The following is a 23996-nucleotide window of genomic DNA, read 5'->3' as shown; positions in this document are numbered from 1 at the left end:
TTTATCTCCACTTGCACTATCAGTACATCTGTTTTCTTTCGAATGCTACGTGCATTCAGATAGAGAGCCTTAGTTTTGTCTTTTTATTATTTTTGTAAACTCTAGCATTATCTGCTGATTTATTCTTATTTGTACTGTCTGTCCCTTCCTGTCATGGTCTGTTTTCATTTCCCACATCAATATCTTTCTCTTTTGCCTTGTTTCTACTCTTTGATTTAACACATCTTGCCAAATTTGATCCCTTGTCCCCACTATTTAGTTCAAAGCCCTCATTACTTCCCTAGTTATATGGTTCACTAGAACACCGGTCCCAACACGGTTCAGGTGTAGACTGTCCCAATTGTACAGCCCCCACTCTTCCCAGTATTGGCTCCGGTTTCCCATTAACTGGAACCTACACCAGTCTTTGAGCCATGCATTCATCTCTCTAATTTTATGTACCCTATGCCAATTTGCACGTGGGTCAGGGAATAATCCAGAGATTACCACCTATGAAGTTCTGCTTTTCAATTTAGTGCCTAGCTCCATACTGGCTATGCAGAACCTCTTTCCTTGTCCTGCCTATGACATTGGTACCTACATGGACCTCCCACTGCCAGTTCCTATCCAGCCCTGAACCCAGGGACCGGGCAGGCAACACTGACAACTAGACTCTCACTCTTTGCTGCTGAGAACAGTGTCAATGCCCCTCATTATACTGTCCCCTACTACCACTACATTCATTTTTGCTCCTCCACTTGAGTGACTTCCCATACCACAGTGCCATGGTCAGTTTGCTCAACCACCATGCACCCCCACTTTCATTCATTCAAGTTGAGAGAACCTCAGACCTATTGGACAATTGCAAATGCTGAGGCTCATGCACCTTTGCCCTCTGGGTCCCTTTAACTGCCTCACTCACAGTCACACCCTCCTGTCCCTGACCACTGACCAAACTCTATCCTCAGGAGTGTGACTGCCTCCTGGTACAAAGCATCCATGACATAACTTTCCCCCTCCCTGATGTGTCACAGTGTCTGCAGCTCAGCCTCCAGCTCAATAAGTCTGAGTCGAAGTGCCTCGATTTGCAAAATTTACTGCAGATGTGTTTGCCCTGGATCATGATGGCATCCAGGAGTTCCCACATGCTGCAGCTGTAACATATCAACGATGCTGCCATCCTTAATTTGTTTTAATTAACTATTTAATTATATTATTCAATTATTAATTTCCCTTTTTAAAAAAATTATTAAACTTACCACCAATTCCTCTACTATTTTAAAACTTAGGAATAGAATAAACCTTAACCAATTATCAAATACTCATCAAACAGCTAGCTTCTTTCTCTGTAGTAGGGTGAGAACCAAATCCTATAGAGTGAAAAAGTTAGACAACAAAAGCAAGGGAAAGGAACACATCCTTCCCCTCCTCACCTAACTCCCCCACTCACCAAACTCCCAGGTGTACACTCAGTCCCAAACTGCATTTGTTTGTCATGATCTATTTGAAAGGCTGAGCAGGCTTGAGGACCAAATGGCCTAATCCTGCTCCTATTTCCTATGTTCCTGTATTTGCATGTTATTTTTATGTGTTTCATGCACACAAACACCCAAATCCCTCAGCATACCAACATTCCACCATTTCATAGCACCTTTTAAAAAATCTTAACTTTTGCATTCTTCCTACGAAAGTGGATAATTTCACATTTTCCCTCACTGTACCCCATCTGACTCCCCTTGCCCACTCACTTAAACTGCTATAGTTCTTTGCAGCCTCTTTACTTCATTCACGTAAATTACTTTCCCACTTATCTTTGTATCATCATCAAATTTGGATGCATTCCACTTGGCCCTTCATCTAAGTCATTGATGTAAATCATAAATAAATGAGGCTCCAGTATTAATTTTTGTGGTACCCACTGGTTACAACCTGCCAACCTGAAAATGACCCGTTTATTCCCACCCTTAGTTTTGTGTCCACTAACCAATCCTCAACCCATGCTAACATATTACCATTAATCCCATCAGCCCTATTCTTGTGTAATAAACTCATGTGCGCCAACTTATCAATGCTTTCTGAAAATCCAAGTATACTTTAATCACTGGTCTCCTTTATTTATCCTACCCGTTATAACCTCAAAAGCTCTGATAGATTTGTCAAACATGATTCCACTTTCACAAAACTATGACTCTGCCTAATCATATTGTGATTTTACAAGTGCTCTGATCCTTCGTAATAAATTACAGCACTTTTCCTATTTTTGATGCCAGTCTAACTAGCCTGTAGCTCCCTGTTTTTTTCTCTCACTCCTTTCTTGAACAGTGGCTATGTTTACTAACTTCCAATCCAAGGGGACTGTTCTAGAATCTAGAGAGTTTTGCAAGATCATCCACTATCTCTGCATCCATCTTTTTTAGAACCCTAGGCTGTAGATCATCAGGATCGGAGGATTTCTTTTGTCTTTCAGTCCCATTAATTCCTCCAGTGCTTTTTTTCTTTACTGGTATTAATCACTTTAAGCCCTTTACTCTCCTTAGACCTTTAGTTCCCCACAGTCCCCGGTGTGCTCTTTGTAACTTCCACTGTGAAGACAGGCACAAAGGTTTAGTTCAGTGTCTGCCATTTCCTTATTCCCCGTGATAATTTCTCCCGTGTCTGCCTCTAAAGAACTCACATTTACTTATGCTAAATGTCTTCCTTTTTACACACGTGCAAACGCTCTTACAATCTGTTTTTATAATTCTTGCTATTTTACCCTCATATTCTACTTTCTCCCACTTTATCAATAATATGGTCATCCTTTGCTGATTTTTAAAACTCTCCCAATCCTCAGTTTATGACGCTTTTCACAGCATTGTGAGTCTCTTCTTTTAATCTTACACTATCCTTAACTTTTTCTAGGATGGGTGAACGCTGAACCCCAAAAAGGTATTATTGGCCATGTCTGGGGAGGTAACTCTTCCTTTCACATGTGCAGACTTTGGATAGTGGGGCTAATTCACAGATAACATGCAGAATGACACTCTCAGACTGTACCCCAAAATACCTATTTGGCCACTGTCAATTTTACCTCTTAATTTGTGAACGGAATGAGTATCTTGTTTAGAAAAAATGTGTGATGCTTTCTAACTGCTAATGCTAGGACTGGTCATTCACTGTGTGAGACTAGCGGAGGTCTGCATCCCCAGTTGATGAGCGTACTATGTCGAGCTTTTTACAGAATAAAGCTTAGCACTGTTTATTTTCCTCTTTCACACGTTTGATGGTCCAAAGATAAGAATGCAGGCGATCAGTGAGCTAACCCAGTTTGAGTGACAGGAACCACAGTCACAGATCTCCCTGATGATGCAGTTTAATTAGAGCCTTAATTACCTTACCCACACCTTGTCACACTCAATTACTATCTCACCATTGCACTGTGTGACTCGCTGCAGAGCAAAAAGATATTTTACTGAATTAAGAGTAACCCTAAACTATTGTCACCACTTGTGTAGTGTTTGGTAATCTGACAACAATGGGGGAGATGGTGCATAGATATAATGCACTAATAATCACACAATGACATAGAACTAAGATACAAACATCAAGAAGGACAGGGCAAGACTAGTTGGCCATTAAGACAGCCCCATTCAAACATTGTACAGCTTACATACACCAACAACCCAACGCCTGTTATTGCTATCCTGGAAGCCACTTGGGCCATTATTGTGCCAGCTCCTGAAAAGCTACCCAATTAGTCCCGCCTCTCCCACTACCACCCATTCTTTTCCTATAGGCCTGTAAATTTTACCATTTCAACTTTTTATCCAATTCCCTTTTGAAAGTTACTATTGAATCTGTTTCCAACGCCCTTTCAGGCAGTGCATTCCAGATCACAACAACTCACTGTGTAAAAATAGATTTTTCTCATCTCCCCCTCTGTTCCTTTTGCCAATGATTTTAAATCTGCACATCTGGTTGCTAAACAGCCTACCAGTGGAAAATGTTTCTCCTTATTTATTCTATCAAAACCTCTTCAAGATTATGAACACCTCTATTAAGTCTCCCTGAAACCATCTCTGCTCCAAAGAGAGGCAAAGGAAATTGAATCAATTTAGGAAAACCTCTTGTTAATTCCCCACTGCAACCAGACAAGCTCCAGAAGGCCACAGGAACTCATGAAAATTCCTGCTAACATTGAGATATTCTCCACTCTTGGATACTCATCCATCTCCCTACTGAAGGAGCTCTCGTGATACCTCGCTTACCACATGTGCTGGCAATCTATTCCAGAGGAGAATGTTTCTCCACATGTACTGGCATCTAACCTAATTATTTGACTCTATATTTTAGAGTAATGTCCCTCAATTATTGCATTACCATTCGATGCAAATAACCTATCATACCAGGCATAATCTATTCCCTTCATTACTTTAAAGCCTACAATCCTATTTCCATAAAGTCTATGCTTTCCAGTTGAAAACAGTTCCAAATTTTTGAGCCAATTCCAACTGCCAGAACCAAAAGTTTATAGTTGTTTTATTATTATCCCTTTAGCCATCACTTGGAGGGAGATAGTCTTTGCAATGATGACAGAGGCAAAGGTTTATCATTTAATCATTTTCAATGCCTTTGAACTCTTACTTTTGTTCCTGAAAAGTGGAACTCCTCAAAAGATCAGCAGAAAACCTGTTTCCCTTTAAGAAAGAAGAAGCTCTGCAATTATTGGGCTCCTTTTTACATTCTTGCACTGTCCGAGAACACTTTTACGAGCAATAGGTTACTTTCAAAGTATGGCCACTGTTGTCATGTAGCCAGCACGACCATTTTCAGCAAGTTCCTACAAACAGCAAATGATGGAATTTCAATAGGAAGAATGAGGGGAGACAGTAAATACCAAATAGTATGATTTTAAAGAATTTGCAGAGACCTGGAGGTACTTGTGCACTATCTTTGAATGTGGCAGGGCAGGTTAACAAAGCTGTAATATAGCATATGGGATCCTGGACTTTATTAACAGAGACATAGAGCACAATTTTCCAGTGCCACCAGCAACAGGACTGGAAATTCCCGCCTAAAGTCAACAGACTTTTGGCTGCTCTCCAAATTTTCCAGTCCCATCTGCGTTGATTCCTGCCATGGATGGGACCAGGAATCCTAGCCAGAGTACAAAAGCTGGGATCTATTAAAGCTATATATAACACTAGTTTGGATCCAGTTGGAGTATTGTGTTGAGTTCTGAACATCACATTTTAGGAAAGATGTGAAGGCTTTAGCAAGAGTACAGAGGAGATTTACTAGGTTTTATAGACAGTTCCAAGGATGAGCTTTTACAGTTACATGGACAGACTAGAGAAGCTGGGGCTGGTTCCTTGGAGCGAGGAAAACTAAGTGGAGATTTGATAGAGGTGTTTCAATAGAGTAAATAAAGAGAAACTGTTTCTAGTGGTTGAAGGGTTAATAACCAGAGGGCAATAGATTAACATCATTGGCAAAGAAGCCCAAGACAATGAGGAAAAAGCTTTTTTACTTAATGTGAGGTTAGGGTCTGGAAATCACTGCCTGATACAGCAGTGGATACAGACCCAATTGGAACTTTCAAAGCAGAAGTGTAAAAAGCATTTGAAGGAGAAAAACCTGCAGGGATTTGGGAAAAGAGCAGGGGAGTGGAACTAAACTTAAGTAAGGGTAATTACAATGGAACGAGGGCAGAGTCAGCTGGAGTGGACTAGAAAAGGATTTTAGCACAAAAGACGATTAATATACAATGGTGGACATTTAAGAAAATCGTTCATGACTCTCAACAAAGATGTATCCCAGTGAGGAAGAAGGATTCAAGGAAGGGGGTAAACACCCATGGTTAACAAAGGAAGTATCAAATTGAAAGAAAAAACATACAATATGGCAAAAATTAATGGTAAGACAGAGGATTGGGAATGTTTTAAAAACTAACAAAAGATGACCAAGAAGATAATAAAGAGGGAGAAAATAAACTTTGAGGGTAAACTAGCAAGTAATACAAAAATGGACAGGGTCAGAGCTTCTTTAAATATATAAAAAGGAAGAGAGAGGTCAAAGTGAACATAGGCCCCTTAGGAATGAGGCTGGGGAAATAATAAGGGGAACCAGGAAATGGCAGAGGAGTTGAATAAATACTTTGCTTCAGTCTTCAGAGTAGAAGATACTAATAGCATTCCAAAAATACTAAATAATCAAGGGGCAAAAGGGGGTTGGGAGAGGGAATAAATATAATAACTATCACTAAGGAAAAAGTGCTAGGGAAACTAATTGGGCTAAAGGCCGATTAGGTCCCTGGACCTGATGGGTTGCATCCTACAGGAGAACCATCTCCCTGTCGGGTGGGCCGGTTGGAAGCAGGCATGGGCGGGTGTGGAGCCGACTGCCGCCTGTGATCAGCTGCGTGCCGCCATTTAACACGGGCAGGCCAATTAAGGCCCGCCCAGCGTGATGCGTGTCCAGAAGCGCTGAGTGGTACCTGCGCAGGCGGGAGAAGGAGGGAGAGTTGGGTCCAGCGCTCTTTTGCGCATGCGAGCAAAAGAGCACTTCAATCTCCCTGAGGCACGGAGCTGCCTCAGGGGGATTAAGTTCAGCTATAATGGTTGCAAAAAAACAAAATAAAATTACTCATACATGTCCCCGCATGTGACACTGTCGCATGAGCTGGGATATGTTTATGAATTTTTAAGAAAAATTTTATTTAATAATGAACACTTCATGAAACCTCATCCCACCCATGGATGAGGTTTCATGAGAAATGCAAAGGCCGCCTGGGCTCTTCACCTGCTCAACAACCTTAATTTTGGAAGGGCAGCCCTGACAACCACTTCAGTTAGTTTCTTCATGGCCATAACAGGCCTCTGACAGTTCAGCGGGCATGCAGCTGACTCCGATGTGTGCCCGCCGAATTAAAGATTGGAATGGCATGCGGTGACATCGGGATGCACACCTGGTGTCACTGCGCTTCATTTTACACGTCAAAATGTGGAGCCCACCCCCACACATCAACCAGAAGTTTCTGCCCCTAGGATATTAAAGGAAGCAGCTACACAAATAATGGATACACTGGCAGTAATCTTCCAAGTATTGTTAGATTCTGGAAAAGTCCCAGAAGATTGGAAAACTGCAAACGTAACGCCCTTATTCAAAAACGGAGGGAGTCAAAAAACAGGTAGCTCTAGGCCAGTTAGCTTAACATCTGTCATTGGGAAAATGTTAGAGTCTATTATAAAGGATGTAATAGCAGAGCATTTAGAAATGCATTATCTAATCAAGCAGAGTCAGCATGGCTTCATGAAGGGGAAATCATGCCTGACAATTTTATTAGAATTCTTTGAGGAGGTAACAAGCAGGATAGCTAAAAGGGAACCAGTAGATGTAATATATTTGATTTCCAAAAGGCATTCAATAAGGTACCGCACATAAGGCTTCTTAATAAGATAAGAGCCCATGGTGTTAGGGGTAGTATATTATTATGGATAGAGAATTGGCTAACTAATAGAAGACAGAGAGTTGGGATAAGCGGAGCATTTTTGGAATGGCAACCTGTAAGTAGTGGAGTGCCACAGGGATCAGCGCTGGGGCCTCAATTATTTGCAATATATATTAATGACTTAGATGAGGGAAGTGAATGTACTATCGCCAAGCTGACAGATGACATAAAAATTGGTCGGAAGGCAAACGGTGAGGATGACACAGAGTCTACAGAGGGATATAGACAGGTTAAAAGAGTGCGCAAAATCTTGACAGATGAAACATAATGTGGTAAAATGTGAGGATAGGCACTTTGGCAGGAAGAATAGAAGAGCTTAATATTATTTAGTTGGAGAAAGATTGCAGAAGGCTGCAGCACAGAGGGATTTGGAAGTCCTTGTGCATGAATCCCAAAAAGCTAACATACAAGTTCAACAGGTAATGGGGAAGGCAAATGGAATGTTGGCCTTTATTTCAGTATAAATGTATGGAGTATAATAATAGGAAAGTCTTGCAAAAACTATGCAAGACACTAGTTAGACCACACCTAGAATAATGTGAACAATGTTGGTCCCCTTAACTAAGGAAAGATATACTGGTATTGGAGGTAGTCCAGAGAAGGTTCACTAGGTTGATCCTGAGTATGGAGGGATTTTCTTATGAGGAGAGGTTGAGTAGGTTGGGCCTGTAATTGGAGTTTAGAAGAATGAGAGGCATCCTTATTGAAACATATAAGATTCTTAGGGGGTTTGACAAAGTAAATGCTGAGAGGTTGTTTCCCCTTGTGAGAGAGTCTCGGACCAGAGGGCATAATCTCAGAGTAAGGAGGCGCCCATTTAAAACAGAGATGAGGAGAAATTTCTTCTCTCAGAAGGTAGTCAATCTGTGGAATTCTTTACCACAGAATGATGTAGAGGCTGGTCGTTAAGTATATTCAAGGCTGAGCTAAACAGGTTTTTAATCAGTAAGGGAATCAAAGGTTATGGGGAAAAGACAGGAAAGTGGAGTTGAGGATTATCGGATCAGCCATGATCTCATTGAATGGCGGAGCAGACTCGATGGGCTGAATGGCCTACTTCTGCTCCTAGGTCTTATGGGCTAAATAGATTGCTGTTTGAAAGAGCTGGCCAAGCCTTGGTTGAATGTGTTATACTATTCTATGATTTTAAGAAATTAGTGTGTCACCTGTTTTTGGTGGTGTTTGTTGAGGAAAGAGGTTTGGTGTGGAGGAAAGAATGTTGGCCAGGATACTGGGAGAATATCCTTGCTCATAAAGAGCCATGGAATCTTTTACATCCAGTGTAGCTAGCAAATTGGGCCTCAGCTTAACACCGGAAGATCAGACTGTGTTTGCTACATTTTAGTTGACAATATTTGGTGATGCAGAGAGGTTTTATTATCAAAAATTAATATATTGTAAATAATAAATTCAAATCCGGTCACTATATTATATATTATGTAAGAAGTTTAGATGAATTATATGTTTGACTTAGGTGCCCAGAATCAATTAATATCTATTCCGTGCTAAAATTTGCAATACCTTTGCCAATAATAAATGGGTAAACACAGTGCATGGAGATTACTCTCCAGAAATAATGTATCTACATCATGTATTCTTAACAAAGCCTGGTACTACCTCACACCTCCTTTATTAAAGTATATGGCTTAACTAATTAATATGAAAGTTGATGATCACAATGAATGGGAGAAGCTTGTAAGCATACTAAAGCAAAATTAAATGAATGAAATATTCTAATTAGGTACAGGTATAGATATCAGGGTATAGATGTGGCATTTTGACTTACTAATTTTGTTTACATATGAGGATGCCCTTGTTTTTATATCTTGCTTTTCTTGAAAGGCGTTTGTCCCCGGTGAGTGTTTTCTGATTTCTCATCCGCCATTATTACAATTGTAAATGTTACAGTATTAAGCACTTACCAGCACTGGCTTGGACCTTTTTGTATAGAACTGACTGCATAAGAAAACAGTCAAAGAAGCAGAATTATGCATTTGAAGCTTTTCATTGGGCTCAGCCTTTGCTTGGTGGGTCGCTCTTATGCGTTCTGAGTCAAAAGGTTATGGTTTCAAGTCCCACTGCAGAGATTTGAGCACATAACCCAGACTGATAAACTGAATAAAAGCAAAAAACTGTGGGTGCTGGAAATACAAAATAAAAATAAAAATACCTGGAAGAACTCAGCAGCTCTGGCAGCATCTGCGGAGAGGAACACAGTTAACATTTTGAGTCCGTATGACTCTTCAATAGAACTAAGTAAAAATAGAGGAGAGGTGAAATATAAGCTGGTTTAAGGGGTGGGGGGAGGACAGGTAGAGCTGGATAGAGGGCCAGTGATAGGTGGAGATAACCAAAAGATGTCACAGACAAAAGGACAAAGAGGTGTTGAAGGCGGTGATATTATCTAAGGAATGTGCTAATTAAGGGTAGAAAGCAGGACGAGCAAGGTACAGATAGGCCTAGTGGAGGTGGGGTGGGGTGAAGGGAAGGGATCAAAATAGGCTAAAAGGTAGAGATAAAACAATGGATGGAAATACACCTTCAACACCACTGGCCCTCTATCCAGCTCTACATGTCCCACCAGCACCACCCGCACCCACCGCCCCCCCCCCGCCCCCCCCCCCCCCCCCCCCCCCATTAAACCAGCTTATATTTCATCTCTTTTCTATTTTTACTTAGTTCTGATAAACTGAATGCTGCACTGCCAGAGATGTTGTCTATCAGATGAAATGGTAAAGGGAGGCCCCATCTGCCCTCCCAATTAGTCAGAAAAGATCCTGTGGGATCTCTGAAGAACAGCAAAGGGCTTCTTCCACACCAACACCTATCAATAAAACAGATCATTTGTTCATTATTGTATTAGTTTGAGGGAGCTTGCAATGGGTAAATTAGCTGATGCATTTCCTATGTTACAACAATGACTATACTGCAAAAATACTTAATTGGTTGTAAAATGTTTTGGAATGCTATCTGAGGATATGGGGTAGACCATTTAGGACTGAGATGAGGAGAAATTTCTTCACCCAGAGAGTGGTGAGCCTGTAGAATTCATTACAACAGAAAGTAGTTGAGACCAAAACATTGTATGTTTTCAAGAAGTTAGATATAGCTCTTGGGGTGAAAGAGATCAAGGGGTATGGGGAGAAAACGGGAGCAGGCTATTGAGTTGGATGATCAGCCATGATCATAATGAATGGCGGAGCAGGCTCGAAGGGCTGAATGGCCTACTCCTGCTCCTAGTTTCTATGTTTCTATGAAAGACACAATAGAAAGGCAAGTCTTTCCTTGAGACAACAAAATTGAATGAAGCAAGCTTACTTTTAATGGATGCTTCAGCTGTTCATGTTCCAATAATGTAGACTTGAAATTAGGAAGGAACACAGGAACATAGGAGCAGGAGTAGGCCATTCAGCCCATCAAGCCTGCTCTGCCATTCAGAAGGATCATGGCTGATCATCCATTTCAATTCCTTTTTCCCACACTACCTCCACATCCCTCTATGTCATTGGTATTTAGAAATCTGTCAATCTCTGTTGTATACAGACTTGATACTTGAATGGTAAGTGGGGACATTTACCATTCATACAACTTTCATAACCTTTCCCCACAAAAATGCAACAAATATAGGCTTATTTGTAGCCCTGATACCCAATCATTAGCCAGTACCACTGACTGGAGTCTACTCTACAAGTAAATAGCTGCGGCAGCCACAAGAAGTTCATTCATTGGGAATGGCAGAGAAGGGAATATTAGTAAACAGGAGTGTTGAAGCGTTTTTATTGCATCGAGCAATATTATATACATGGGTGTATTTCATCGGATGAATGGATGTTATTCTGAGCACTAACATTTTACAACATTGAGTTCAACAACTTCAGACCATGAACTCTCTCCTCCATCCTCACTGCCTTTTTTCAATATTCCTTTACAGTTCTTAATTTTATTTTTTTCATTTCATAATTTTTCATTTTTTATCCACTTATTTTTATTTTTAGCTATTTTAATTTTTATTCATTGTTTTATCCCTTCCTTTTTTCCTATTTTCACTCTTCCCCACCACCATCCCTTCCCACCACCCCACCCCCACAAGGGCCATTTGTCACTTGTTCATGTTGTTCCTTCCAGAGGTGCTTACTCTTGTCCTGTATTACCACATTCTGCTTTCTGACTTAATGCTACCATCAGCACCTCCTTTAGCCAGTACCACTATTATTAACACCCCCTTTGTCCTTTTATCCATGACATCTCTGGCAATCTCTCCTTTGCCTCCACCTATCACTGGCCCTCTATCCAGCTCCACCTGTCCCACCCCCTTAAACAGTATAAATTTCATTACATCTTTATTTCTCTTTAGCTCTGAAGAAGAGTCATAAGGACTCGAAATGTTAATTCTTTTTTCTCTCCACAAATGCTGTTAGACCTGCTGAATTTTTCCAGCGTTTTCTGTTTTTATTTCAGATTTCCAGCACCTGCAGCATTTTGCTTTTAACACATTACAGATTGTGGATAATCAGGGCTTTCCATGAACCCAGTATGGGCTTGGATGTTCAAAGGACACAATTCTGATTTGCAAGTATTAAGACAATTACATAACATTCGTATCAACCAGACTGTTGCATGATCTTTCTTCTCTTGATCCAGAAGTCACTTCAAATACATAGAATTTGCAGCATAGAAACAGCCAATTCTGCCCAATTGGTCAAAGCCAATGTTTCTGCTCCACACCAGCCTCCTCTCATTCAATTTCATCTAACCCTCTCAGCAGGTTCTTTACCCCCTTGTAGCCTTCCTTTAAGAACATCTATGCTATTTGCAACAAGCACTCCATGTGGTCGCGAGGGCCACATTCTAACCTCACTCTATAGCAGCTTACAGTTGAATGCTTCATGAAGTCTCAACTGGGGCGTATGGCTCTTATTATGTGGCGTTTTCATGTCCGTGTTTGGTAATACCTAACCCATAGTCAACTTTGACCCTTGCTAGAAATGGTGCAGCATTTTTATTACCATAATAAAGCTGGATTGTGAGTACACACAGATTAATCCTGGTTGCCGTATCGTATTCCACTTTGGCCAGAAGGCAATAAAGATAAATGTTATTTATCCTTCTGCTTTTAATAGCATTATATACAAATTAATCAGACTCCAAATTTAGAAAACAAAGAAATTATTTTGTGCAGACAATAGCTATTGGCCTTTAAGCTAAAGCACCTAAGGCTTTACTTTGAAGGCTATCAGCATTTCCAATTCAGAGTTTCACAAAGACGACTTGTAAAAGAAGTAGAAGGAAATGTGGGTTTGAGTTGTACTGATCTGTCCACTGGCCACCACACTTTGAGGCAAGATAAGGGGAGGTGAGATTTGCAGAAATACTTAGCTATCTGCCACATCTTTTTGGTCTGTGGCCCCCTTAGTAATAGCTTTGCAAATCCACAAAAGAAATGCCACTATCGTTCTTGATGATCGGTAAGTCATTACAGTTTAAATTGCACAGCAGCTCATTAATCACAGTGCGGAGAGGCAATCTCTTCAAACCCGATGAATTGAAAGGCCCAGGAATAAGGCATGGTGAATTATGTTTAACATGCAGCCCTTGCTATATAGATATGCAAAGAGAAAATCACCATTTTCATGGTAAAAAGAAATGCTTATCGCTGATTTGCATTCAGTACTCTGAATAGTCTTTTAGCCAGTATTAACTCAATGGATGCAGTGATCAAAAATTACCTATTTCGATAGACTAGTACTCATTGACGCCTCTCCTCCTTTCGTTAAACGGTCTTTGCTACATTATTTCATATTACGTATTAATATTCCACATGACTTATTATCCCGTGTTACTTATGCAGCACTTTTTGCCAGCCAGGTTTTTTTCCTGGCCACTGCGCTATATAAAGTATGACTATAAAGTTGGAAAAGTGATGGTTTGTCTCTAAATCGCGCTCAAACTTACAAAAAGTGCAGAGAGAAGCTTTAATACCAAGTTTATATCATAACAACTGAAATGGAATATACATGATGAAAATAATATTTAACCATGTTAATTCTTGGGATGTGGGACAGCATTCTTTATCAAGATAACTTTTGATTTAGCACTTGCTCTGTTTTTTTAATTTATTTTGCATTTTTGATTGGCTATTCTGGCAGTTTTAATTCATTTTTGATTTATTTCCATTTTAATCGGTTTATTTTCCCTTTTGATGAAGTTTATCCAATTTTTCGAATTGATTGGGCTTGCTTCTCTAAATTTTGATTGGCTTATGTTGTAGATGACGGGTTTTATTTTGATTCTGATTGGTTTATTTTGTAGCTAGGGAAAATTATTTGAATCTTGATTGGTTTGTTTTTAATGTCATAGATTTTTTAAATTTAATTTTTGATTGGCTTACTTTGTATATGGTGGGTTTTAATTGTTAGTGTTTGTTTTTGAGAGGAGCGATAGAGGCAAAAATATAAAAAGCTGGATTTCAAAGATGCTTAACCAGCCCTCCTTGGCATTTAAGAAGATTTAGATTCAGGAGAACACTAAGCGAATGACGGGTTCAGTTAAATGAATGTTGTTGCAAAAGGCGTAAAGTTTTAAATTAATAAGAGCTTCAAATTAGGGTTTCACTGTTGTTTCACAATTAATCTGCCCTTTCAGAGGTACATTAGCGTAATTTCATCTCGGATTCACGGCTCTCTTGGTGCCCGTAGTCCTTAATCGTAATGCATTGTTAGCTCAATATAACAGCCATATGGCAATTTTTCGTTTACACTGTCACGGTCTAATCCTGGTGGAAGCGCTTTGAATTTCAATCAAAAATGCATTTCACGCTAACAACGTGATGCCTTTTCCTCTCCCCCTGGAATAATCTGCAACTCTCTGTGTGCCCATGTGGAAATTCAGATGAAACGTTCCTTTAATCAGCTCCACGGTGATGGGGCGAGAGAGAGAGAGAGAGAGACAGATTCAAGAAATCGATTGATAAGCTGATCAGAATGCGTTCCTGTCTTTTGTACTTGCCCACATAGGAAAGTTTTTAATTTAGTTTGAGTCATGGAAATGAATGTGTGTACACCAAATTAACTCCAAAGGTAGACACGGTGCTCGGCGTATTTTAATGACAGGTCAACAGACCAACTTTTTTTGGCGTGAATTACAAGAGTGGCTTTGAAATTTGGATTATGAAAGCTGGCGAGGCCAATCGTGTAGGTGAAAACTCAGGTTCGAGCCTACTATAACTCCCGGATTGAGGCACAGTGCAGTTTAAAGGGGGTATTGGAAATTACTCTGGATTCGGATTTTGCCTTCAAATATGATCGGATCGATTGCTTGGTCATTTTGCTTTATGCCAATGAGTGAAATTTTCAATCCCTACAATTTCCTAACAACACAGCGAAAAAGAAAACTGCGCTTCATTGGCTGACGCCCCGATGTTGTGAGTCTTTTAAAAAAGTGAATTTGAAACAGCACAAAAACGTTTTTTGTCGGGGGGTTGGCTGGGGGAGTGAAACCATTCGCATTTGCTTTGCCGATTGCATTTGAAACCCTCATTCAAACTCATCAGCCATTCCAGCCGCGGCTAGGACGAGTCCAATTTCATTATTGCATCTACTCTGAACGACGTGTTCAGGTCCGGTGCCAATCAGACTCAGCAGAGTGAAAAGACAGATTAACCAAAGCGTGTTGACATTGACCATCCGTGCGCCGCTTATCTCGCTCTCAATCCTCAGAAACTTTTTTTTTTCTCTTCCCTCCTCTTCTTTCCAGCGGTTTACTAAATAAAAGCAATTAGATATGGCATTTTTTATTTTCATCACGGCTGACAGGCTGGTGGAGAAAGGCGATAATGATTCGTGACAGGCGAACCCTTAATTGTGCTGCCTTTTTTCTTCTTATCCTTTGCTGTGCAATGCAGTACACTCGAGCAGCAGTAACAAAGTGCTGCATTATCTGAAAGCTGGCGCTAGCGGTACAACCAACCAGGGAGGAGAACAACCATTATTCATGAATTTTGGAGAGAGAGAGAGAGAGGAGGTGGGGGGGAGGTAGCGAGGGTTGTATAATTTAACTAACCTTTGAGTTTAATCAGAAGGCGTGCTGAGCTCTCCAAATGAAAATACTGCCTCTCAATATTCGGAGCCTTGACGCTTCACACAATCAGTCCATTCACACACAGACTGGGGTTTTGTGCGTTTGCTACAGTCATTATTAATTCATTTCTTTTTAAATCTATAAAGTGTTTAAATCAAGAAAGAAAATGCATATTTTTAGATAAGTTTAACAATGAAGCTTGTTGCACAGGAACTTGTTTATGATTAATACCGGGTGCAGTTTACAGCTTCTGCGGGTTATTTATTGAAGGAGTGAAACTTTTTTATACATAAACCAAACTCGTGGGCAGGAGGAGACGGCAGGAGTGGTGTTTAAAGCAAATGCTTTGCAGCTTTCTCTGGAGATTCTGCGGCCTGTACTTTATTTAATTCTGCAACAGGCAACGCATTTAATGGTCAGTTGCTAAGGTGAAACCCAAGGACATTTACAATAGATTTATATTCGGCTGAGGGTTTATTCCAATTATGTTTAATGCCGAATCCATGCACTTTAAACTCTGCGCTAAAAGTTTGTTCGGTGCAAAAAGCTGTTAAGTTATTTGTTAAACATCTCTGCTTTAAAATCCATCGATGCAGAAGAGATGGGAGGGAAAGTGGGACTCGGGGGGGGCGTTGTATAGACAATGGGCGTCCCGACTGCACCCACCCAGTGCCGTCCCCACACAAACACCCCCATCCACATCCCTCTCTCCCCGCACCCTCCTCCTGCAGCCCAGCTCCCGGGGATCTGCCGACCTGTCACTCCCCCTCCAGCGCACAATGGGCCGCCGGCTGACAGGGGACGCATGCCGCCCGCCAATCAGACAGCAGCGAGCTCTCCGGGCCTGCGCCGCTCCCGCCCTGAATGCAGATGAGGCGGGAGGCACGCGCCGCGCCGCCCGCCCCACTCCCCTGGCCCAGCCTCCCTGCCATTCACTCCCTGCCCCTCCAAACGGCGCTCGCAGCCAGTGCGTGGCACAAGTGCCGGCTATTCCTACACCCCATCACCCGTGTTAACTCTCACATCGTGGGAAGAGCCATTGCACAGCGCCCTCGAGTTTTATAAATCTCTCCATTACTTGCCAATCTCCTCGAAATAACTCTGCAAGGCAGGAACCTATTCGAACCATGTTCGCGCGATCATTGCATCAGGTCTGTGAATTGACGGCCAAGCTTGAGTTAAACAGAGAATGCCTTTTCCTCGCCTTACTTAAACATACATGATAACGCAACATTTTTATTTATTTATTTTTTTTTTGCAAACGAACACACTCCCTGCTGCAAATTCTCTTTAATAATTTAGCGCCGAGACTGGGTGGATGGTTCTAGCCGTCACTGGATCCTCCGGAGAGTTGGCGCTCTGAGCTGATTTCACTTCATGTGATTTGATGGCACAGGTTGTGATTTTCCCATGGCCGGCTGTTGGTGAACAGCAATCGGTGTGGATAGAAACAGGGGCTTTGTTTGGCGAAGTATTCGGTTTGGAATGATTTATCCGAAGTCAGTAAAGTGTGCCTCTCCCGATTTCTCAATTTCTTTGAAACCCCCGCAGCTTTATTAGCGGAGGTCTGGAAATACAGTGCGATATGTCAGCAGTGAATGGCCCGAATGGCCGATCTAGTGTGAGGAATATTTCGGGAACGGTAGGGGGTTAATATTTAATATTCAAGGTGAGAAGTGCGACGTTGTCCATCCTGTTATTGTTTCATTTAGAACACAGGGATGGGAAGATTGGAATTGAAAGATCGGTTCTGATGTGACTGAAGTGGGTTTTAATGGAGATTAGTTTGACTGCTTGGAGCAGTAGTGGTAGGGTACAGGTGCCAATAAAAGGACAGTAATTGCATTTACATTGATATTCTTTTTGACTTTGTGCAGTTTCTAGTGTGTGAAAATCAGAGGCCCTAACAAGTAGAGTTGAATTACATACGATCGCACGAATTAGGAGCAGGAGTAGGCCACTCGGCCCCTCGAGCCTGCTCTGCCTTTCAATAAGATCATGGCTGATCTGAATGTAACCTCAACCCCACATTCCCACCTACCCCCGATAACCTTTCACCCCCTTGTTAATCAAGAACCTATCCACCTCAGCCTTAAAAAATATTCAAAGACTCTGCTTCCACTGCCTTTTGAGGAAGTGAGTTCCAAAGACTCATTACCCTCTGAGAGAGAAAAAAAATTCTCATCTCGGTCTTAACTGGGCGACCCGTTATCTTTAAACAGTGACCCTTAGTTCTATATTCTCCCACAAGAGGAAACATCCCCTCCACAGCCACCCTATCAAGACCCCTCAGGATCTTAAAAATATCAATTAAGTCACCTCTTATTCTTCTCACTCCAGTAGACACAAACCTAACCTGTCCAGCCTTTCCTCATAAGAGAACCTGCCCATTCCTGGTATTAGTTTAGTAAACCTCCTCTGAACCCTTTCTAATGCATTTACATCTTTCTTTAAATAAGGAGACCAATTCTGTACACAATACTCCAGACGAGATCTCACCAATGCCCTGTACAACTGAAACATAACCTTCCTACTTCTGTATTCAATTCCCCTCACAATAAATGATAACATTCTATTAGTTTTCCTAATTACCTGCTGTAACTGCATACTAACCTTTTATGATTCATGCACTTGGACACCCAGATCCCTCTGAATCTCAGAGCTCAGTAATCTCTCACCATTTAGATAATGTGCTTCTTTTTTATTTTTCTTGCCAAAATGAACTATTTCACATTTGCCTACATTATACTTCATTTACCAGATCTTTGCCCACTTACTTGACCTATCTATGTCACTTTGTAGCCTCCTTATGTTCTCCTCACAATTTACTTTCCTACCTATCTTTGTGTCATCAGCAAATTTAGCCACCATTCCTTCAGTCTCTGCATCCAAGTCATGTATATAAATTGTAAAAAACTGAGGCCCCAGCACTGATCCCTGTGGCACACCATCCTGCCCACCCATTTATGCCAACTCGCTGCTCCCTGTTAGGTAGCCAATTCTGTTTTTCTGCTAAAAATGTCCAATAGATTGGAATTCAGAACAGCATCAGCACATATGGCATTTTACAGCACATAAGAAGGTAATTCGACCCATCGTGTCTTTACTAGCTCTTGAAAGAGCTACCCAATCAATCCCACTATCCCACTCCCAGTTTCTTTCCTCTTAGTCCTTTAAACGTTCCCCGCCTTCAAGTATTGATCCAATTCCCCTTTGAAAGTTGCTTCCACCTCGCGCCCGGGCAGCCGGAGGTCACTACAACCCGCTGCCTAAAAACAAAAATCTCCTCGCCGTGTCCGTGGTGGCTCTCGATCCATGTGAGGCGATTTTTCAAATTCAATACCAAATATCCCAAATCCCGTTCTGAACCAATACAGAGACTCCCGTGCAGCGCACAGTGCGCGACGTCCAGTGTGCCCTTAAACAGCAGCAGGCATCAATTCCAGTCTCAATCACAAAGATCAGATTGCGATTTGATGATGAGGGGGATTTTCGCCACTTTGTCCAATGCCCTTTTAGAAAGTTCATTTCAGAGAGGTAGGAATTCTAAATTAAAAATCAGTCACTATGGTAAAGCCTAGAAAAAAAACCCCACACGTTTGAATATCTGGCTCTATGGGCTTTTGGGGAGAGGTGACACATTTTAACCCCACCCCCCCTCCACCTCCTCCCCTCTGTCCCTATCATCTGGCTGAAATTACTTTTTTTCAGTTCAGTTCCATAATTGCATCTCTCCCTCCTCCCGCCGCCCCTCACCCCTCAAACTGCGGATTATCCTGCAGTGATAGTGTCTCCATTTGAACCTTGACGCCTCTCTCAGTCGCTGGCCATTGTATAGTGTGCGGTGCACTGGGCGATGTTGGGTTCCGCTTGACTGGGTGCACGCAAGCTGAATGTTCATGCATTTTCAGAGGCCGAGTAATAAGACAACCAAAATAGACACAACTAACATTCCCGTCACGTCCCCACTAACTGACAGAAAGTAGCGCACAAAACACCGCGGCTCTTTTAGAAAGCTGACTCTTGCTTCTTTTATAACCAAAAGAAAAATCACACCTCATATTTCTGGAGTTGCCGCTGTGAAGGGTATTTTCTAATCAAATCTCAGCTCTTTAAAGCCCCAGAGACCAACCACTGTTTGACGTCTGGATGCGTGATGATGAACAGTGAATAAACCACGTTACCTTCAATCTCATCACCTCCCTCCACCTCCCGATTTTGCAAACATTTAACTTAAAAAGTTATCAGGCTTACTGCATAGCGTCGGGACTTTGAAGTCTGGAAGTTGGAGGTTCAAGTTAGACTCCAGCATAAAGTCCGGCTAGCATTCCCAGTGCAGTACTGTCAGGGTGCTGCACCGCCAAAAGTGTCCTCTTTCGGATGAGACATTAAACCGAGGGCCCGTCTGCCCCCTAAGGGTTTCCTAAAGGTCCTCATGGCAACCATTTGGAAGAAGAATAAAGTGAGTTCTCCCTGATCAATATTTATCCCTCAACCAATCTCAGGAAAAAACAGATTACCTTGTCGTTATCAAATTTCCGTTTGTGGGAGCTTGCTGTATGCAAATTGACTGCCGCACTTGCTATATTATAACAGTGGCCAAACTTCAAAAATACTTCACTGGCTGCAAAACGCTTTGGGACACCCTGGAGCTGTGAAAGGCGCCATATAAACGCAATTTCTAGCTTTCCAACTTATTTGCACCAGGCTACGTCATGTTGCATCTAACTGTCAGAAGGTGCATTCGCTGAAGGATTTCTATGTGCTGGCACTCTGTTAGCACCCTTGCGTTCAGCCAATGTCACTAAGCGCACTTTCCCCGCATCAACCGCGTACACAAGATTCGTTTCGAAACAATAGGGAAACAGTTATATTAAAATACATTGAATCTATTGGTAGTTTCAAAAAAATGCTTTATTATGAAACTAACATGTAGAAAAACCAGTCATACGTGACACGCTGTTGTCAGTTTGCAGAAAAATCTATATATATATATATATATGTGTGTGTGTGTGTGTGTGTACGACCCGAAGGACAATAGTGATAACACAGGACCGAGAAGTGATGATTGTAAACTAAAGTTTGGCAGGAACTCATTCAACTTTGCTGGGCAGTAAAATCGCAAGGTCTCAAGGCAACGCACAACTTGGAGAATAAGACACTAGCAGGTTCTACAGAATGTCAGAGGGGAATTCCCTCCTACACCCAAATCAGTGATTTCCCAAACCACAGGCAGTTAGAAGTTGAAAATGGAGAGGCGAACGTGAAGACATCACATGCTTCTGTGTCTAATCGCCATATACACATATTAAAAAAGAACATTAAGTCTTGTACAAAACTCTATAAATCCATCTCTCTTATATACAAAAATAGCTTAATATAATTCAGAACTGGTTAGCATAGATACAAATAGATTTTCCTTTTTTTTAATTAAAAAGAACTCAAGGCCTGAAGCATTCTATATTGAAAATAGTATAAAAGTATTATAAAAAAAACGCAGAACTCTTTGATTGGGTAAAGCATAATATGTGACATTGGCTTTAAAAACACACACAAAATAGTGTTACTGTCACGTTGAAGAGTCTATTGGGGTTTTCTCTTCCATGGAGAGTTGGCAGAGAGGGACAATCTATTTAGGCCGGTTGTGCGGGGCTTCTTGTCGGTCGATGCCCTTGTGTGGTCCAGACGGATTGTTCGGAGTCCGGTGTAACTGAGGACCCGGGAGCGACTTTTACTCTTGGCTGTTTAGGCACTGTGTGTGATTGCATACACGGACCACTTTGTCATTAGAGTCCTTGACAGTCCAGTGAAGGGAGTTGCAAAGGCAGGAGGTGAATCTTGTACCGCCGTCACCGGTACTTGGGTCCCGGGAACCTTTTTATGTGTCTTCCTGGCAGATCTGGATGGAATAAATAAAAAAAAGAGGAGATAAAATGATTTACAATGTTGGCCTGCTTGCGCACAGGTACCAGGTTACAGGATGCAACAAAACCCCTCTATTGCAAACTGACCATTCGGCCGAACTCTCCCTATTGCAGAATGATGATACACAGATCAACATCTTCAATCAGATCAGCTCTGAGCATGTTCGCCGGAACCCATTCCCCCAGGGGAGGTGGGGGTGGGGGGTGGGGGGCAGGGAGAGGTGTGTGCTGTCTCCTACCTCCACCAGAGCCCCCTCTCTCGGAATAGCCCCTCCAGGTAGTTTCTGCGCCCACTTGCAGGTTCAGTCGTTGCCTTCGACCATGCGGAAGAATCAAACATGCACGGCGGACAGGGAGCGCAGAGCGGGCGCAATCGCAATCGCATTCGCAAGCTCTCCGCTAACCCCCCAATATCCTGTCCCCTTGAAATGAATATCGGGCGTAACAGACAAGGTGGGGGCGGCGGGGGCGGTGGATGCGATAGCGCCCGTTTTGCGCTCTTGAATATCGTTCCTATTTCAATGTTAAAGCGGGGTGGGTGGGGGGGTGGGGTTGGTTGGTGGACTGGATGTCTGTACCTGCTGCAGAGAGAGAGAGAGAGAGAGAGAGGCAGCTCAAAACCAGCTAGCGAAGTCCAGCAGTTCCTGCTCTTCCGGACTCAGAGGGTCGCAGGATCCTTCATCCGAGGAATAGGAAGAGACGGGCGAGCCAGCCATGGAGTTCATGTCGCTGGACAGAGTGGGCGAGAGCACGCCGGACTGGAAGGCGGCACTGACGGCATCGTGCTCGTCCAGCAGCTGCTGCAGGGCTCGGATGTATTCCACCGCCGAGCGCAGGGTCTCCACTTTGCTCATCTTCTTGTTGGCGCTGCCGTTGGGGACGTGCTCCCGCAGGGTGGCGAAGCCCAGGTTGACCAGCTTGACCCGGTTCCTCTCCCGCTCGTTGCGCCGGGCGACGGCCGCCGGCTGCTGGGGCGGGAGGCTGTAGCCGAAGCCGCTGAAATTGAGGCGCCTCTTGCAGCGCAGCAGCTCCGGCGAGCAGGAGCGCTGCCTCTTGAGCTGCGGCCTGAGCTTGCTGCTGGAGTCGCCGGGGGAGGAGGAGGTGGAGGTGGAGGAGGTGCAGGAGGTGGAGGTGGAAGAGGCTCCGGCTCGCTGGTGGCCCGACTCCGGGTCCGCCTCCTGCACACTCGGCGGAGCAGCGGCGTAAAGGCAGGCGGGCTGCAGGTAAGGAGGTTGGATGGAGGTGCTCCCCATGCTGGGCATTAGAGCCTGGTGGGTGGGGTGGGGTGGGGTGGGGTGGGGTGGTGGTGGGGGATTGGGTGGGAGAGGGAGGGAGAAGGAGAGAGGGAGGGAGAGGGAGGAAGAGGCTGCGGGTGCAAGGCTGCAAACTCGGTCCTGCTGTGCGCCCAACTCGTGTCGTTCGCGTGTTGCGCCGTGCGCCCCTCTCACTTCACTCGAGGCGGCTCCGGGATCTTCTTATCCACCAGCCCCCCACCCCCACCCCCCCACCCCTTGTTATTGTGTCCAGTTCTCCCCCCCCACCACCACCACCACCACCACCACCACCCCTCCCCACCGGTGGCACGCTTCCTTCCCTTTGCTCCCAGCTCGACTGAAGCCCCTCGGCTCACAGGCGCTGCCTTTTCAAACCGCAGACTTGCGCCCCAGCTCCGCCCATTGTCTCCCCCCACCCCCCCCCCCCCCCCCCCCCCCCCCCCACCCAGGGCGTGCGCCGGGCGCGTGCCATCCGGGATCGCAGAATAAACAAGAAGCCAAACTCCCTCCTGGCCCTTGCAAAATCCATCAAGGAATAACGAGCTGGACCAACAAAGCAGCAGGAAACCCTTCCCCATCTCAAACCTTCAGTGCAAAAACAAAACAAAACTCGCTGAATCTTTTCGGGGGGGGGGGGGGGGGGTGCGGAAAAAAGTTGTATTTCGATCCGCCAGATCCCGAGGTGGTGGTGGTGGTGGTGGTGGTGGTGGGGGGTGGGGGGTGGGGGGGGTGTCAGAAAAAAAAACACAACTGTTGTTTTTTCTTGTGTATTTAAAGTTTTGACAAGGTGGGTGGGGGCGTCGATATTCATTAGGTTACTGGTTGGGGTGGTTAACCTGGTCTACAACTCAGCCATTGGATGGTTCGATTTTTAACATTTGATTTTTTTTTTTAATGCGCCTTACACTGGCCACTGGAGTTTAATAACCTTGATCTTAGCAGGAAATGAATGGGGTTTTATCTGATATCTGTTTATGTCTATCGTATGCGATTTCCCCCATCGCGCCCGGGGTATTGCGAGGGGCGCCTCGATATGTCATTCCGCAGCCAAAAGAAACAACGATATGGCTTGGAGTTATTATTTTTAGGGTTTTAAGCGGTTCCCGGTGTTCTACATTTCTAACATACACCGACCCTGACACGTGTTTTTTTTAAAAAAAACTTGGCACCAACTTTATTGTGAATCCAACTTGTAAAACTTCGTCCATCCACAACCCAGCCGCTTTTAACCAGTTCCTCCCCATGAGAGAGAGA

General features: G+C 43.3%; 1 protein-coding gene across 1 annotated transcript; it reads right to left on the bottom strand.

Moving 5' to 3' along the window:
* Nucleotides 1–22082: 22082 nt before the first annotated feature.
* ascl1a (achaete-scute family bHLH transcription factor 1a) lies at nucleotides 22083–23145 on the bottom strand. Its single transcript, XM_041215682.1, has 2 exons — nucleotides 23099–23145; nucleotides 22083–22545 (listed from the first exon to the last, which is right to left on the bottom strand). The coding sequence occupies exons 1-2, from the start codon at nucleotides 23143–23145 to the stop codon at nucleotides 22083–22085; spliced, it is 510 nt and encodes a 169-aa protein (XP_041071616.1).
* Nucleotides 23146–23996: the final 851 nt, after the last annotated feature.

This window comes from Carcharodon carcharias, chromosome 21, assembly GCF_017639515.1.
Source record: "Carcharodon carcharias isolate sCarCar2 chromosome 21, sCarCar2.pri, whole genome shotgun sequence".
NCBI lineage: Eukaryota > Metazoa > Chordata > Chondrichthyes > Lamniformes > Lamnidae > Carcharodon > Carcharodon carcharias.
Note: the sequence above shows the minus strand (reverse complement) of the source record. Positions and strands in the feature narration are given on the sequence as shown.

What these genes read in the sequence shown, in the direction of transcription:
- ascl1a (XM_041215682.1), bottom strand. Translation starts at nt 23,145, where the DNA reads ATGGGCGGAGCTGGGGCGCAAGTCTGCGGTTTGAAAAGGCAGCGCCT. An exon ending in GGTTTGAAAAGGCAGCGCCT is followed by an intron (nt 22,546 to 23,098) that starts GTGAGCCGAGGG and finishes CGGCGACTCCAG; the next exon opens with CAGCAAGCTCAGGCCGCAGC.